This window comes from Castanea sativa, chromosome 11, assembly GCF_040712315.1.
Source record: "Castanea sativa cultivar Marrone di Chiusa Pesio chromosome 11, ASM4071231v1".
Taxonomy (NCBI): domain Eukaryota; kingdom Viridiplantae; phylum Streptophyta; class Magnoliopsida; order Fagales; family Fagaceae; genus Castanea; species Castanea sativa.
This window is the reverse complement of record NC_134023.1, coordinates 1,304,750-1,317,953: the sequence shown is the minus strand read 5'-3', so window position 1 is coordinate 1,317,953 and position 13,204 is coordinate 1,304,750. Positions and strand designations below refer to the sequence as shown.

General features: G+C 35.9%; 1 protein-coding gene across 1 annotated transcript; it reads left to right on the top strand.

The window, feature by feature from the left end:
• Positions 1 to 3,425: 3,425 nt before the first annotated feature.
• On the top strand, positions 3,426 to 12,468 carry LOC142617281 (phenylalanine--tRNA ligase, chloroplastic/mitochondrial). Its single transcript, XM_075790065.1, has 11 exons — positions 3,426 to 3,711; positions 4,573 to 4,763; positions 5,522 to 5,728; positions 5,827 to 5,944; positions 6,319 to 6,395; positions 6,552 to 6,731; positions 6,915 to 6,959; positions 8,725 to 8,829; positions 11,798 to 11,911; positions 12,017 to 12,099; positions 12,196 to 12,468. The coding sequence occupies exons 1-10, from the start codon at positions 3,501 to 3,503 to the stop codon at positions 12,065 to 12,067; spliced, it is 1,299 nt and encodes a 432-aa protein (XP_075646180.1). The 5' UTR covers positions 3,426 to 3,500; the 3' UTR covers positions 12,068 to 12,099; positions 12,196 to 12,468.
• Positions 12,469 to 13,204: the final 736 nt, after the last annotated feature.

Here is a 13,204-nt window from a genome sequence, read left to right as displayed (position 1 = left end):
AAGCAATGTAATTAATTTTCTTACATTGTATTTAGGACCAAAGCATTGTAAATTCTTGCTACAAAATTGATGCAAATTGTCATAGGCCCCTAATTATTCCACCTGGTGTTCCGTCTCTGATGGGGCAATGATATCCATCATGCTAGTCCCCTAAAATGATTTAAAAGTCATCATTCAAGCCCTTGTTTGTTTCGAGAAGACAGGAGATCAACCTAACCGCAGGGACCCTAGTCCTAAGGTAAAACCCCTTGTTCTTGCTGTCCTGACAGCTATATACCTAGTTGTTATCATAGTGGGTTAGGGTCACGCCCATCTTCTTGTTTCGCTGAGCTACATTGTTTACTACCCAGAAAAGGTTTGGAGAACACTGGGTGGGGCAAATCCTAAAAATATTGAGGAAGTCCCTTATAACCCCGTCCATAGGGATCCTCATTCCCCTTCTATAAAAGGCTATCATGGGGATAACTACATCCCCAGTCTGCCTTTTGGTATACCACTCCCCTAATTCGCAATGTTTTATGGTCACTCTTGTGGGAATGGTACACCTAGCCTTGAAAGTCTCTCTCCCCTTGAGCGTGTCTACTAAACTAGCAAATCTACCCATCCTAAAAAAAAAAAAAAAAAAAAAAAGCTCTATACTAAGGCTTGAAGCACTTACAAGTTTAGAAAGTTGGGCTCCTCAGGTAGCCTTTCTGAAGGCAAGATAAAGTTTTTTGAAAGTGGGGAAAATGACCTCCCTCTCCCTTTATATAAGGGTGAAAAGGGAGTGGTAATTTTCTCGCCTATTAACTCTGGAAAAAACCAGCCATTGGATCTTCATTGCACAGTTGAACGTAGGAGACACGTAGCCGCCTGTGGCATTAATTGCAGTGTTAGGGATACCAAAGCATTAGGAACGTGTCTATGGCAGTTGAAAAGACACTCATATGTGGGAACGCACCCAGAGCATGCCAACTTTCCCACCTCCTACCAAAACCCCACTCCCCTGAATGGCAAAGGGAGTGGAGTTTCGGGGCCTATTGTGGGAAGGGGATGCCCGAAGAAGGAAGATCATCAAATGGGCTCAACCCGAGGGGCATCTAGGCCTAGCTATTCATTAGATCAGGCCTTGCATAATTGGGATAGTCCAGTTAGTGAAACCAAGGAAGGTAGCCCGCCCGAGGATCAGACACTCTTCGGGAGACTTGAGACAAACCACCAAGGCCATAGGATTAAAGGCCAAGGAGGGAAGGAGAGATGTGTAAGTAATGAGAGGAGGAAGCTTCCAAATAAAGCACCCATCACCTCCATATTTAATACACTGTACCAACTCAGTCTGCTGCATTAATGGCAGAATGACTCCTAAACAATGCTCCCACAGCCTACATCCTACTCTACCACCACCTGCAGAGCAGCGATAGGATAAGTATCCAAGGAAGGATCAATGACCATCCAAGTTGAGGGATAAGATTCAATCCCAGTAGCTATATATAGTAAGAAAGATCCTCCTGAGAAAGGGATCAAGAGATAGAAGAAGGAAGGAATAGAAAAGGGAGAGAGGAATTAAAAATTGTGTAACCGAGAAGTGTATAATCCAAAGAACTATTACTCCTTGGCCAGCTCAAGAATGAACTTGAATAAGAATCTTTGTTTTTCTTTCTATTATTCTCTACTTTAACTGTTGTCTAAGCCATTTTCCTTCCTTCAAATCACCAAGTAAAGCTATAGAGGCTTCATGGGTTGGCCTTAATAATCCACCTCTACAAATTAATTGTATTGGGCCTCCATCTCAGCCCATCCCTATCTGAATTGGGCTTGATAATCGGCATTGCCCCCTACAAATATGAATTATACCTGTGGGGGCAGAAGGGTCAGAATATGTTTTTGGGTCCAGGTGCAAATTGTGGCCTTACAATACCCTTTAAAAATAATTTCTTCATGATTCAATAGTGAAGGTGTCTATTCATTAGTACTACTAATTTGGCATTTTATTATCTATATATTTTTTTAGAGAGAAATAATAATGTGAAGCAGTGATATATGATGTACAAATTTCATGTTTTAAGCCTTCTCAAAAAAATTTCATTTTTTAGGTGTATATTTGGTGTATCTGATGTTATATACTTATATTCCTCTTTTTTTTTTTGCAAAAAAAAAATTTGTTTTTTAGGTGTATATACTTATATTCCTAATATAGTGTTTTAAAAAAATTATATTAAATAAGTTTATGGATCATTTGAAAGTGAAGGTAATAAATTAGTTATCATAATGATTAATATTTATTAGCTAAGCAATCATCTAAGCACAACCATTTAGTTGTAAGTTGACATTTAGTGGTATTTATTTTCCCGGAAAATTCTTAGGTAGTTCCAGAGTATAATGAAATAGTGCTCCTTCATGGTGGACCTCACCATAAATTTAATGAGCAGACCCCACCATGAATATGAGAGGAGAAAACACCATTCCCCGTACTCGGGAGTACCTAAGAATTACTCTTGTTTCCCTAGTTTGGACCTTATACATTATCATCATTAAATGTAAATTTAAATTTGTTATAAAATTTATTCATTTCAAATATAAATGACAGCAATCTCTAGCTACAAACCATCTAGAACTCTTAAAAAAAAAAATTATTTGAGAAAAGATTCAATCACTCATTAAAAACTTCCTAATAGAAATGTTAAATATGAATTTAAAAGCTTAATTTTAATGAAAAATCTTACCTTTAGTCACATCATTAAATCGTCCACATTTTCCAAATTGATTTTCAGGATTCAAATTTAAAATCCAAAGCTTACCCGATTCCATTTGGAATCACAAAATAGAAATTACCATTTTTAGACTTTGCACATGTCAACATTTAAAAATTACCATTATAAGACAAGTGGTACACATATAAATGCAAAAAGAATGTGAATTATACTTACACCCTTTTAAACATTTTTTTTATAAGCCTTAAAAAAAAAAAAAAAGACCCGTAGAACCGATCCAAGACCCAGCCCGGAACAGCCCCTGTCAATTTTGGTGAACAGTTTTTTGGATCAGGAATAAACCCGACCCGAACCGACCCACTAAGCCCAATGGTTAAAAAAAAAAAAAAGCCTAGTCCTCTTCTCAGTTCTCACAACATCACCACAGCCAGAGCATGAGAAAAGTCCATCCCATCGCAAAGTATGCACATACCTAACGAATAGACTGAATCAATTTGTGTCCTCCTTAAGGTCACCAATGCCATAAACCACGAATTTTCAAACCTCATTGCACACACTGAGAGTGACTGAGTGAGTGAGAAGAAGAAGAAGAATTGGTAACCATAACTTTCAATATAAAATTCAATACAAAAGGGCCTCTGTGACTTGCTAGCTTGTTGACTTGCTTTCGTTTTTTAACCGTTGGATCATTTCCTTGCCAGGTGTCATTTATCGAAATAAAAAACCGGAGAAAAAAATGGTGGGGGGGGTTTAAGCGGAGATAAGAAGATCATTCTCAACACAAACAGAGCCTTTCTTTTCTGTTAAAAAATGGCCATCTCACACGCTCACGCCACTCTCTTCTCCAGAACCTCACTCTTTCTCTCTAGAAATAGCAGCAGAGGCAGCCTCGCCTTTTGCATTCCTTTCTCTACTTCTGCTGCTTCTTCTTCTCTTCCTTCTGATAAGCTTCACCGCAACAAATGGAGGTCACCGGTGGCCTCAGTGCTCGAACTTGGCGGAGTCAAGATTGGTCGAGAAGGTAACTTGGATACCCAATTGAAAATCTTTTCTTAATTTTATCATCTGGGTTGGTCCCTTTTTTTTTCTTTTCTTTTTTTTTCCTGTTTAGTTGTAATACTGTTTTGAATTGCTGCGTCACTGAAATTATTGTAGTATTTTTGCATTCCAACAATGGGGTTGGTCCAAAAATTTGAACTTTTTTGCTTAAATTATGATGGGTATTTTTTGCATTTGCAATTTCTGTACTGGTTGGTCTGGTTTCTGGGTTCTGGGTTCTGTTGTGCTTTCTCATTATGCTGTATTTTTGTTATTTATGTACTTGGTGAGCAATTTCACTACCTGGGTTGGTTTTATTTTCCGCTTGTTATACTTTTATGGGATTGACATTGGCCATTGCAGTCTGGAGCATTGAATTTTTCTCTTCTGTTGTTACTTACTGTTGTCAATATCCATGAATTTAGGAGTCATTTACTGGGTTTGCTAGGTTTCTTTATTTGCTTTCCTGTTTGGTGTTTGCATTTTGGGGTTTGTAAAGACACTCGAGAACATTGTACCCATAAAAATTTTGAATACGAGATTCTATGACTGTTGTGTTAGTTTGAGTTTTTGAGAGACTGGATTTCTGTGGTTTGCTTGCCTGGTTAACAATATTGGAAATGCAAGTTCTTCAAAAATTAGACTCCAATTTTAAATCATTTTAGCTGTTATACTGTGCTGGGCTTTCGTTTTTAGGATAGTGGGGTATATATTTAATGTCCTGACAACCAATTTCTGAGTGCAAACAAGTTCAAACCTATTAGATTTTCACATCAGTCTACTGTTTCGGCTACCTATGCATATATACAACATAGTTTCATATATTGGGATAATGGATTTGTAGATGTGATGAGGGATGACCCTACAAACAATGTCCCGGATACAATCTTCTCAAAACTTGGAATGCAACTTCATAGGAGGGATCAGCACCCGATTGGGATTCTGAAGAATGCTATATATGAGTACTTTGACACCAGTTATCCTAACAAGTTTGATAAATTTGATGATCTCTGTCCAATTGTAACCGTGAAACAGGTATTGGTGCAAGTTTGTATCATTATTCTTGACAAATTGCATGTTCATGTCCTTATGATGCCTTTCTCTCTCTTTAACTAGTTTTGCTCATATGATGGCTAGATGCATTTGTTGCACATGCAACTATTTATCGTCATGGTAAATTATATAGTTTGTATGCCACTTGTGTTGGACAAGGATGGAATTATTTTCTAAACTTCTAATTGCCCTTAAGGTTGGACAAGGGTGGAATTATTTTCTAAACTTCTAATTGCCGTTAAGGTTGGATTTATGGTTTCCAAAAGCATTACCATAACTTTCAAAGTGAAGCTCTTGATCTCACAGTCAAATTTAAAGTCTTTGATATTAAGTTTTATTAACCAAAGAAATCATCTAAGATTATTTTACTAATTTTGACTACATAATCTCACAGCCATCTGTGTTCTATCTTGGTATTTGGTAGAATCACCATAACTTAAATTTTCGGTGGAAGCCATTCAAATTCTAGGATTTGAAATTTCTAAATTCCGATTTCATGGTTTTATTTTTTTGTATATAATTATTTTGTTTGTTATCATGATTGCATCTTCTTTGCATGTTTTATGCTTTGCCTCTCTCTCTCTCTGTCACTTCATATCTTTATTGAGACTACAATTACAGATACATGTTTATTGTGAGTATTTTGAATTGTTTTGCACTTTCCCCTTTGTTTTGTCTATTTTCGTAATTGTAAGTACTTATAATAAAACAAATTGTAAGTGTAAGTGTACTTCTTGCAGAATTTTGATGATGTCTTGGTTCCTGCTGATCATGTAAGCAGGAGTTATAATGATACATACTATATTGATGCTCAATCTGTTTTGAGGTGTCATACAAGTGCTCATCAGGCAGAGTTATTGAGAAGAGGACACACTCATTTTCTTGTTACAGGAGATGTATACCGCAGGGATTCCATAGACTCGACTCATTACCCTGTGTTTCATCAGGTTTCTCTCTGATTCTAACAAACAAAATTATATCTTGATTACCTTCTTGAAGTTTCTTCTTTCATTTTGTTTGATGAATTTGTTTCATTAATATATAGATGGAAGGTGTACGTGTGTTTTCACCAGATGATTGGGAGGCATCTGGTGTAGATGCCACATCTTATGCAGCTGAGGACTTGAAGAAATGTCTTGAGGGCTTGGCAAATCACCTATTTGGTAAACTTAGAACCAAAACCTTTCTGAGCAAATGCACTCTAGTAACCAGAAAATATTCTGAGTTGTGGAAATGTTGAATGAATTTGTCAGGAAAAGCTGTAAATTTTAGGTGGGGAAAAAAAAACCAGCATTAATTTACTTTTGGGAGCTAAATTAAGATGATACAGGGAAACTGAAAGGTGGGAACTATTTTGCATTCCCAAACGATTAGTATACAAATCACCTAATTTGGTTTTAGAAGTATTAATTTATTAAAATTCTATTATTTTTTCATGGTCTTGTTCTTAGGCTTTTTTTCTGCTTACTTTGTCGAATATATAAATATGTATGTATGTATATGAATGGTATGAGTTTAAATTTGCTAAAATTATCAGGTGCTGTGGAAATGCGCTGGATTGATACTTATTTTCCATTCACCAATCCATCATTTGAACTTGAGATATATTTTCAGGTAGGCCTTTGATCTTGCTGTATATGTGTAGCGTTGCATGTATACATAATACCTTTCTTCAACCTTATACTGCCCTCTATGAAAAACTCCACTCCTTTCCTTTTTTCATTTGAAGCTGCATGTAATTCATTTTTTCAATGCCCAATATGATGTCAGGAGAAATGGTTGGAGGTTCTGGGTTGTGGTGTGACAGAGCAAGAAATATTAAAGAGAAGTGGCAAAACGAATAATGTTGCCTGGGCATTTGGTCTTGGATTAGAGCGGTTAGCTATGGTTCTTTTTGACATACCAGATATTCGGCTTTTCTGGTCAAACGATGAGCGATTCACCTCACAGGTCATTCCTGAGTTTATTAAGTGATAATTCTTTATTAATTTCTTCTCCTCTGCTGGACTATTTGTGTGTGAAATTAAGTCTTCTTTAGAATTTGAATTATTGTTATGCCAAAATTTACATCCTTGGTTTCATCACATAATCTAGAGGACCTGAATATCTGATCTACAGTGTTTTGTATAACAGTTTTCCAAGGGTCAGCTGGGAATCAAGTTCAAGCCATTTTCAAAGGTATTATTAACATTTTCTGCCCTCTAAAATATAATTAAAATTTTTCCATAGAAATTTCATTGTTATAAAGAAATGATGTTGCACTATGTATTTTTTTTTTTTTTTATAAGTAATAAAGATATATATTCAAGAACACTACCTTATGTAGAAAAACATAAGGCAGAGAGAAAAATACAAAGGGAAAGAAAGAGAAAAAAGAAAAAAGAAATGAAAAGATACTAATTACACAGGAGAGAGCTAAGGAACAAAGGAAGAGAATCACTAGAAGTGAGTTCTCAAGTCCTAGACCAATCAAACAGAGAGCCACTAAAAGAAGCCAACAGCTAGTCATCCGAACTTTCCATGTCCTCAAACGCCCTTCTATTTCGCTCCCTCTAAAGACACCACATCAAACATAATGGAGCTAAATTCCAAATGCTAGATACATGCTTTCCAGGCCAATTCCACCAACCAAATAGAGTATCCGCGACTAACCTTGGCAAGACCCAAGAAATTCCAAAAGATCTAAACACCAAACACCACAACCGATAAGCCACACCACAACCGATAAGCCTTACCACAATGAAGTAGTAAGTGATCCACTGTCTCCTCATTACAACGGCACATGATACACCAGTCAACAAAAACTATCTCTCTATCCCTCAAATTGTCACCTGTAAGGATCCTATCTCATCTAGCAGTCCATACAAAGAAGGAAACACGCCGAGTAGCCTTAACCTTCCAAACACCTTTCCAAGGAAAAATAATGGGCAAGGGGCTTCTCAACTTATTGTAAAACGAACGGATATCAAAATCCTCATTCTTTGTCAACTTCCAACGTATACAATCTCCATTCCCAATGTGAGGTAGATTTGAACCCAAAGTATGGAGAAATTCATCCACACCGCCCATTTCCCAATCATTTGGTCTCCGAATAAAATGAATATTCCAACTTCTCTGTTTCTCTATCCCCAACCGTTCAAGAGAAGAGGCAACCGATGCCTCTTTATTGGATGCAATCCCATACACACTCGGAAAGGTTAATTGAAGTGGAGAATTCCCACACCATTGATCTGTCCAAAGCTTAACTCTATTTCCCACCCCTACCACAAAGCGAATATTTTTGCTAAAATCCTCCCACCCCATGCGGATACTTCTCCACAAGCCACACCCATGTACCCCTCTACCTAGCTTGAAAGTCCATCCCCCCATTCTTCCCCAAACTTGAGAGCTACAACCCTTCTCCAAAGCCTTGTCTCCTCAATCCCAAACTGCCATAATCTATGTATTTTTATGTTGTTATGCCTTGTACATTTTGTTCATGAAATTCTTTCTTTGAATAAATTTAACTTATTTACATGACAAAAGAACCAAAAGAAAACCCTTTGTTACAAGGTTTTGTTTTATTTTGTTTTTATCTTTTAAGGATTGGTATGTGCCCCCTTTTTTTATGATTATCTTCACATAAAGGGCTTTTTAGCCTTCTTTATATACATATTAAAATTTTATTTATCATATAGGGCAGTGCTTGTTGCACACCTGTGTGTCTGTACACACAGGTGTGCAAACAATTGAAAACATGAGTTGAAGCCACAATTTCAAGTTCAAAATAGTGTCTTCATCTCATGACTTCAGTTGTTGCACACCTGTGTGTCCGTACACACTGATGTGCAACAAGTTTTACCCTATTTCACACACACACCTATTAAAGGTTCTAGGCATCCAACTGCTACTTGTAAGTTGTAAATGCTTGTTTGAAATTTGAAATTATGGTATTGTGTTGCAGTATCCTCCTTGTTACAAAGATATAAGTTTTTGGATCAATGAATCATTCACTGAAAACAACTTATGTGAAGTTGTGAGAGGAATTGCTGGAGATCTTGCTGAGGAGGTATGTTTTTAAATGTTATTCCTAACAGATGCTTTGTCGAACAGTTAACTTGTTTAATCATTCACTAGATTTACCTATTTATTGCTGTACTTTGTTATATATAGTAACTTTATGCATTGTGATTTGCTGATTGAGGGGAGGGTGTGCCTGGAGGCCATGGACATTCAGTGGAAATGAATACATTTAATTAAGTTTTTCTTTTTCTGATCTTTATAAATAAGTTATGTTGCAGGAATAAATTGCTTTTGATTTTATGTATTGATATCATTGTTTACAATCAATTTTATATTATTTTTACCTTATTGCTCTGTTATAAGCAACAGATTTGTGCACTAGTACGTTATGAACGACAAAATAAAAATATGTGCATCTAATCATGCTTAGACTATGTCAACTAGTAGAAAGGGTCATTTAGTGATTTCAAAGACTGAGGTAATGATCATGCTTGATGTGATCTGAAGCTTGGTTCTGAACTTTTCTGGTTGTATGTCTATCATGTCTTCATCATCATCGTTGTTGTAAGCTTCTTGTTCTTGTTGTCATTTGCCTGGTAGAAGTTACTGAGACACTCCAGGGCATATGAACCGAGTTCTGACTGTGGCCATCACTGAATATTTATGGGAGCTGGAGGTCTCATTTGGCACTTTCTTAACTTCCAAGAAATGATTCACCTTTCTCATACCTTTAGGCAGTTCTATAAAGTTCTTCCTTGGGTCAGTAGGCTTCAATACTCAACTTTTGGCAGCATGGAGTGGTTGAATAAATCTCTAGCAGCTTTGTTTAGGGTTTTTAATCAGTCACTAACACTGGCAAATGTTTGTTTGGTAGATGGTGAGAAGTTCAGCAAGGTATGTTGTCAGTGCATTGCGTCCCTTTGTCATTATTTCTACTTAATAAATCATTTTATGCATGTGAAGGATTTGAGAGTGATTGCTGGAAATAGATTAGAGAATATCTTTCATGGTTACCTATGTGAGGTTTGTCTTTCTTACCAACGAAGACTTTAGGACCTGATATGGTTCATCTAAAGGCACTTTAAGAAATTTTTCTTCTCTTTCCTATCTTTCATTAATGCTAACAGCTAATACTTAATTTGAGGGGGAATATTTGATCTATGGGCTCCAGCGTGGTTAAAATAGGTAACCTATCTAAAATTGGTGAGAAAATATTTAGGTCAAAACAAATCATATAGGATCGAATTGAAGGATTGTAAGATTTTATAGACTATTATTGGGATTTAACTTGGACAATTTTGCTGATGATACTTCATAGGGATAAGTAAGAGGACATTTCTCTCAGATGAACCTTACTATGTTTTGAAGCAATTTCGGGCTTAAAATTGAATTTTGCTAAGAGTGAACTGGTTCCAGTTGAGGAGGTGCAGGCTGTTGTAGAGCTAACACATGTAGTTGGTTGTAAGGTCAGTAAATTTATTTCTTTACATTTTCTTCTTAGGCTCTGCCTCTTGGTCTGCGTTATGAGTTAATTTCCATGAGATGTGTTATTGGAGAAGACAGAAAGAAGGTTGGTGGGATGGAAAGAAAATTGTACCTTTCTAAAGGAAATTATGAGTACTCTTTCCTGTCTACCAACCTATTATGTCAATATTTACCTTGCTTGTAAGTGTTACTAGAAGGCTTGAGAAATCACAAAGAGAAATTTTAAGGGGGCTTAGGAAATAAAGTACCTTTTTGTAAATTGTGAGACTGTTCCCCATTTAGGAAAGCTTGGTGTTTTTAACAGCTTTATTGAAAATGGTTATGGAAAAAAAATGCTATGAAGAGGGATCATCGTTGCAGAATGGTGGTAGTGGCTGAATACAGGGAGTGTATTAGGGATCTTATTGCAGTTGCTTTGATGGTTTTTCTTCATTTTGGGATTTATTGGGTAATGCCGGAGTGGGTGGTGGGTTTATTGTGGTGTATGAAAAATTGTTTTTAGTAGGCATGGAAGTAGCATTTTTTGGATTGTTAAGTCTGTAAGAGGGATCCAGATCCAAGAATCTAAACTGTAATTCTGTTGGGATTTTTATTATCTAAGTTGATCCATAGGATCATAAAATTGTAGGATTTAAAGATCTAACTATGATCAGCAGAGTAAAAGCATAGTCCCTTCATCTTTGACTAAAAGGATACTCCCATCATCCTAGAAGCAATGTCCTATGCAATTTTTCATTCCGTCCCAAAATCTTTCTGAAAGTATATAGCGTCTTTCTGTCATCCCTCATTTTGAATTAAAGCAAAGGGTCGCATTGTAGAATAATTAGAGCTGAATATTTATATGTCAAGTGCAGTTCCCTTTTAATGTGGAGATTTTTTGAAAAGAACTTCATGCGTAATTTAACATGTTCGCAAGCACATGTACATACTGTGGATGTTTTGTTTACTTTTTTTTTTGGGACAATATTTAGTGAGTCATTACAAAAAGATTGTTTTTATGATCAATGGTGATATGTTATTAGACAACCTAATATATATATATATATATAGCCTTAAATTGGGATCTAGACTTTCTTCTCAAGCATGTTACAGCTATACATATTCATAGCTGCACTTTTAGTGTCATCACTTCTATAACAAGAATGGGTAATTCTCAATTCTGAATTTTCATTATTGGAGGTGAGCCATGGTAGTTCTACTAGCCCCCAAATAACAACTGCAAATACCTTAAAAGTCTTTCTAAGGTTCTTTGAGCTCATCCATGTTAAATGGTTGACCATGAAAGTGTCAGCAGGATCATGGGCAAGTTAAGATTTATTTTGTGTATGGTATTCTATGTCCTACTTTTTGAAATTGCTAAATATCATGATTTCATTAGACTTTCAACCTTGTTATCAAATGTTACTACAGAACCTGGCTTAAGTTTGGTCTCTTAAGGAGGCAATCCTATATCTCACCAATATGTCTTCTCACCCAAAACTGAATTTTGCCTATGACACTAGTCTAAAATTGAACTTTGTGACTCTTAGGTGCTACTGATAGACAATTTCACCAACAAGAAGGGAATGACCAGTCATTGTTATAGGATTGCATATCGATCAATGGAACGTTCACTCACAGATGATGAAATTAATGAGTTGCAGGTATTTCATTTAATAAGATTTTGCTGAAATTTTCATTTTGTTGAGTATGTTTTTGGTGAAGATAATTATTCATGTCAAATTTGTTTCTTTAATTGTGGTATGCAGTGGAATGTACGAGAGCAGGTGCAGAGCAAGCTAAATGTTGTTCTTCGATGAGGGTTTGTGGTGCAGTCTGCTACTTATATCATGTAAAGTTCTCCATACTATATTGTTAATGTACAGTTTTTATTTTGTTTGCTGTGTTTTTAAGTTTTTTGTTTTTTGTTTTTTTTTATTTGATACAGTTCAAAGCCAGTAAAGACAGAAAAGCACCCCCAAGATTGAAGGGGACAGATAAAATTTCTGAACGATAAGTTGATTGAACAGTTGTGTCCTGTAGTATTTTTTATCTTTATGGTTCTATATGCTCTTTGATGAGTTTGATAGCAAATCACATATTCCAAGAAAAAGCACTAGTCCAAATTTTACCACAGGCAATTTTGCATGACCTCTATAAACTTCAATGCAAGTTCACAAATTTGTGTTAATGAACCAACACGGTAGTAGTAATTTCCTAACTTTTAACTGGATATGGGGCTTACTAATCCAAAGCTCAGATCAGACTGATTTTAGGCTTTTGTTATTAAACTGGGTCTGATTACATTATGTCTCATGTGCCTTAATACATTTGAATCGGTACATTCTAGTTATTAGCTACCATGAAGATTTCACTTGTGATATTATGCCTTGGACAAGAGATTCTATAAGAAATTGATTTAATAATTAGGGTTGACGTGATAATAATAGATGGAAATTTTGGTCATTATTGTGCATCTCCTACTTTATTGGAGCTGGTATACTGTGTAGCCAATACATATATATTACTTTCCTCTCATATGGAGTGAGTTACATGTATCTTTTTTCCCGCTACAGTGTTAATTGGGTTAAACTTGTTGCACACAAGTGATTTTACATAGTTTTACCAGCATTCAAAAATGCATCTGAAAGTCACAATTTTAGTTGTACTAAATGTTGGAACCTTACCATAACAACTTGAAAGCTCAAGAATTGCTAGTGCAATTATTTACCCTTTTTGAAAAAAACTACTTAATATTGGAATCCTGTTACAATCAACTCTCGTGAAACAAATATTGGAATATTCTTGCACTCAACTTCTGTTAGTTTGAATCTTTATTAATTAACTAGAAGTACTCGAGCTGATCTCAAGCACCACTAGTCCTTTGGAAGAGTGAATAGTTAAACTTAACTTACTCCTTTAGAAGAAATCTCAAGCACCACTAGTCCCAGTTGCTA